The following is a 5,268-nucleotide window of genomic DNA, read 5'->3' as shown; positions in this document are numbered from 1 at the left end:
AAGAAACACTGTTGATTCTTGGAAATATTTTTTATTCATTTTCATAAACATTCACTTGGTTGACACACCTAATCAGTAAAATCTCATAACAGACGTTTCTATCTCAGCAGTCACGTGATTCTCACACTCGACCTGTTAAACCAGCATGTCAACACTGTGGAGGAACACATGAATCATTTCCCACTGACAAGAAGAAGAAGAATCATTTCATTTGCAGTGCATTAAAAAAAAATCATAGTTACAAAGTACTGGAAACAAAATCAACAAACAGCTGTTCAGCTACAAAGAAGGACGAGTGCAAACACACTTCTGACTCCATTAAGCAGCAAAACAGGAAGAGCAAAAACATGTTACAGTAAATACTGAGTGAAGTTAAGAATCATAAAGAGCCTCTTCAACAGTTTAATCAGTGATATTTTTTTACATTTCCCTGTGAAGTGCAGTTCATTTGGCTTCTCTCTACTGTCGACTGATGGAGTTCAACCTATATCCACCACGGCTGAACAGACCAAGAACAAAATGTGCCACAGGTGACGACTGGGAAGTGCAGGACTGAGAAACCACAGCAAGGAGCTTTTAGCAGCTAAATAAAAATGCAGCAAAATATTTCATATATGTGGAGTTCTTGAGTAAGAAAGAAAAAAAAGACACATCTTTTGTATTTCAACTGATGTTGTTACACTGAGACCTAGAAAGAGAGTCATAGTCCCACCCACACGGTTTGAGTGACAGGTGATCGGCGGCCAGTGCAGTGCAGAAACACAACAGAAACAAGCGCTTACCAACACAGATGTTATAGAAATAGACAACAGAACTGCTTTAATCACTCCTGTCTACTTGAGCTCACAAAACTCTGCCGTGGCTCCGATACGATAAAACCCAAGTCCAGCATGGAGAGGCTGAGTGAACGTGGTCTGAACTCTGTGGAGGAGAGTCATGGTTTCAGAGACGCTGTAGAAGGACAGAATACCTGCTCTGTGATCCAGGTACACTCCCACTCTGGAGGACACAGGGAGCGGGATTTTAGTTTCGATATTGTTGTGATTGAAGTCACAGTTCATGTTGGAACAAATCACTGACCAAGATTTGTTATTGTATCCAAATCCACATTCATATCCGTTCCCTGTTCTGCTGATATCCTGATATGAGACTGCTATAAAAACTCCCCCCTTCCACTCCACCTCCCAGTAACAACGTCCAGTCAGACTCTCTCTGCTCAGGACCTGAGACCATACAGTAAATCTGTCTGGGTGACTGGGATATGACTGTTTTTCTGCCATAAATGTTGCTTTTCTGTTCTCGTCAGATAATGACAGCCATGTGTTTGCTGTGTTTGGATCCAGTGTGATGTGACATGAATATTGTAAGAACTCAGCTCTGGTCTTGGGCTCTGGTTGTGGCAGTAGAACATCCACTCCAGTCACTGTCAGTGAGATCTTGGACCATTCCTCACTAAGAAGCTCCTGTAGTTTGTCTCTCAGCTCTGACACAGCTGCAGTCACATCCTCAAAGTAGCTCAGAGGACGGATGTTGGTGCTGGGTGAGTGTGTAGATTCACTGAGACATGAGAGCGAGGGGTAATTCTGTAGAAAATGGATGTGATCCTGTGTGTGTGAGAGCTGCTCCAGCTCAGCGTCTTTCCTCCTCAGCTCAGCGATCTCCTGCTTCAGCTTCTCCTGAACTTCTTCAGCCCGACTCACTTCCTCTTCCTGCTGGGATCTGATCTGCTGCTTCACATCAGACCTTCTTTTCTCAAGCAAACGGATCAGCTCAGTGAAGATCTCCTCACTGTCCTCCACTGCTTTATCAGCAGAGCGACTGATGGCCTCCACCTCCTGCTGAAGCACCTTCACGTCTTTCTCTGTGTCCTGGATTCTCTGCTGGATTTTTTGCCGACTCAGCCCAAGCTCTTCCTGCCTCTCGGTCCTTTCTGCTGCAGCTGAGACTTTGCGGTGGCCTTCATGTTCCTCCATGGAGCAGAGATAACAGATACACTGCTGATCAGTGCGGCAGAAAATCTTCATCACCTCATCGTGACGAGAGCAGATGTTCTCCTGAAGCTTCACGGTGGCTTCCACCAGCTTGTGTTTCTTTAATGGAGCTGAATCGTAGTGAAACTGGAGGTGCTGCTCACAGTAAGAGGCCAGACACGCCAGACAGGACTTGAGGGCTTTCAGTTTCCTCCCAGAGCAGAAATCACAGGCCACATCTCCAGGTCCAGCGTAGCAGAGATCAGGAGGAGCAGCTTGGAGTCCCATCTTCTTCACTTCCTCCAGTAACTCTGCAAACATGGTGTTTTTCACCAGGACAGGCCTCGGTGTGAAGGTTTGTCTGCACTGCGGGCAGCTGTAGATTTCCTTGTGCTCCTCTCCATCCCAGCAGTCTTTAATACAGCTCATGCAGTAGCTGTGTCCACAGGGAAGAGTCACCGGATCCTTCAGCAGATCCAGACAGATCGCACAGCAAAACGTTGCCGAGTCCGGCTGAATTCCTCGCTGAGCCATTTCCCCTCTCAGTCACAGTGAACGTCTGCTAGTTTCACTTTCTATCAACAGATAAGAGTTGTGCTCCGATCCAAAGCAAACAGCAGCTTTTCCTCACAGTCACTCGCTGATCTGCTGTAAACGGGCTTGTGGGCTCTTGTCCTTCACACTGTGTTGTTTCTACTCGTCCTTAAACTGTCAGATCTGAGAAGCAGGAAATATCTGGGCAGAATAAAACTCGTAAAGTTTGAGATCAGACAGAAGCGGAAGTGGTTCATGTGCTTCTTCACTCCAGGAAGAGGAGCGCTCTTAAAGAGGCAGTGTGTGTTTAGCTCTTATTTACAACATGAAGTGAAGTTTGACAAAAATAATTCAACTGTTCCATCTCATTTTCATCTTCAACCAATAGCTAATATGATCTCCAGTTATATTATGACCCTCCTGTCAGTGACAACTCAGTCAACACAACAGATCCAACAGATAGAAAATATTTTGTAAGAAAGGTGGTAAAAAAAAAAAGTCTAGAGTGACATAAAGAGACTTATGGAAGTGAAACAAAACTCCATTCATGCTGCAACACTCCTTTAACCCCTTCAGCTCCAACTTCCTCCTAAAACTGCCTCATAAAAAGCTTCAAAGTTAGAAAAAATGTTTATTTTCCCAAAGTCCCACCATGTCACATAGATACCCAGTGTTGGGCAAGCTGCTTGGAAAATGCAGTGAGCTGAGCTGTACACTGTTACTGTTACTGTACATTACATGAAGCTTCACTCCACTGAAGCTCCCACCAGAGAAATGCAGCAAGCTGAGCTACAATAAAATGACTAAATGTAGCTCAACTACATCAGAGCTACTTTTTTAAAATATCAAATCAACTTCATTCCAAGTCATTGCTATCTTAGTGATCAATAAAACTGTCAACTGTCAAAAAAAATGTTGAGTTCAATAGTTGATGAAGCTGTGCTCTCTCTGCTTTTGCTGCTACAAACCACGGCAACAAAAACACACAACATGCCTCACATAATAACACAAAGCAGGTGGTGTGTATATGCTAATGTGGGGGAAGTGTGTATATATTTTTTTTGTGTGTGTGTGTGTGTGTGTGTGTGTGTGTGTGTGTGTGTGTGTCTGCCCAAGACACAATTATGTACATGACCGTGCACCTCATCCATGCCCCTATATTGCAACACTTACAGTATAAAAAATAAAAAGAGGTTTGGCTCATTCCCGTTAACTCAGACACACATGCCCCAAATCCATCACCTCTATTGAGGTAATAATACATTTTATTTAAAGGCACCTTTCAGGGCACTCAAGGTCACCGTACAAAAGGACAATAAAAACAATAAAAAAAACATAATAATCAATGAAAAACAAAGTGCAATACATAAAACAACAGTAAGGTGCAACAGTAATGTCATTCCAGTCCCAAGATTAAAGTGCATAGGCTTGTCTGAAGAGGTGAGTTTTCAGGCGGGATTTAAAGGTAGTGAGAGAGTCTGAGTGTTGTATGGTCTGTGGCAATGAGTTCCAGAGGCGGGGGGCCGAGCGGCTGAAGGCTCTCAACCCCATGGTGGATAGGCGAGCAGGTGGGAGGGTTAATTGGATGGAGGAGGAGGACCTGAGAGTACGAGTGGGTATGCTGATATGAAGGAGCTCAGCAAGATACTGAGGGGCGAGGTTGTTGATAGCCTTGAAGGTGAGTAGAAGGATTTTATAGGCGATGCAGTATTTAATAGGAAGCCAATGGAGCTGCTGTAGGACAGGTGTTATATGACTGGAAGAGGGGGCTCTAGAAATGATTCTGGCGGCGGAGTTTTGAACAAGTTGCAGTTTATGGATGGATTTATCAGGTAAACCAAAGAGCAGGGAGTTACAGTAATCGAGACGGGATGCAACCAGAGTGTGGACCAGGATAGCAGTGCTGTTGGGTGTGAGGGATGGGTGGAGGCGTGAGATATTTCGTAGATGGAAGTAAGCTGACTTTAAAATTAATGTTTTGGATTTGTCGTTTCAATGTACATCATGAATTAACACGCAGTGAGGTCTGTGGCTGGGTAGGCAGGATCAGCCAGAGCTTAAATCGCATAGTACATGCATACAAAAAATATATATGAAGTAGAACTCAATATTAAAACCACTGCAAAGTCAATCAAGCTGCCGCTGTCAAAAATGTAGTTATTGACACAATTACTGCCAATTAATTTCCTGAGACAAACATTCATAGGACCCCATAATTTCCGAGATCATGGAATCGTGGAATTTGACATAATTTGAATGAAATGCTGTTTTTGTGTGGAATATGAACGTGTGTCTGGGGAAAATTACATGGAGGGAAGCAAATCTGGGTGGCACAACCCCTCCTGTGGTTTCACCTGCACCTGCACCACCAAGAAAAAAAACATTACAACAACTGCACCGCAGGGTTGTAATGTAACGAAGTACAAATACTTCGTTACTGTACTTAAGTAGAATTTTCACATATCTGTACTTTACTTCGTTATTTATATTTCTGACAACTTTTACTTTTACTCCACTACATTTCCGAAATAAAATGTGTACTTTTACTCCGATACATTTCTCTTAACCACCTTCGTTACTCGTTACTTCAAAATAAAAGTTGAGTTGGTGACGTAATTCCTGTTTGTTATCGTTTCAACCGCGGCCGCCAAGTGCGAAGAAGAAGCTCCGCCACCGGACACAGTGGGTAACCGGCTGCCCATATATGAATCGCCGCAGGCTTTCTATGTTTTTTCGGCAGCATCTTTGTGATTTTTTGTGCATT

At 43.6% G+C, this 5,268-nt stretch overlaps 1 protein-coding gene across 1 annotated transcript; it reads right to left on the bottom strand.

Moving 5' to 3' along the window:
- Nucleotides 1-833: 833 nt before the first annotated feature.
- On the bottom strand, nucleotides 834-2,654 carry LOC115362411 (tripartite motif-containing protein 16-like). The gene has a single exon (XM_030056323.1). It carries the CDS (start codon nucleotides 2,502-2,504, stop codon nucleotides 834-836), a length of 1,671 nt encoding a protein of 556 aa, XP_029912183.1. The 5' UTR covers nucleotides 2,505-2,654.
- Nucleotides 2,655-5,268: the final 2,614 nt, after the last annotated feature.

This window comes from Myripristis murdjan, chromosome 7, assembly GCF_902150065.1.
Source record: "Myripristis murdjan chromosome 7, fMyrMur1.1, whole genome shotgun sequence".
Taxonomy (NCBI): domain Eukaryota; kingdom Metazoa; phylum Chordata; class Actinopteri; order Holocentriformes; family Holocentridae; genus Myripristis; species Myripristis murdjan.
Note: the sequence above shows the minus strand (reverse complement) of the source record. Positions and strands in the feature narration are given on the sequence as shown.

What these genes read in the sequence shown, in the direction of transcription:
- LOC115362411 (XM_030056323.1), bottom strand. Translation starts at nt 2,504, where the DNA reads ATGGCTCAGCGAGGAATTCAGCCGGACTCGGCAACGTTTTGCTGTGCG.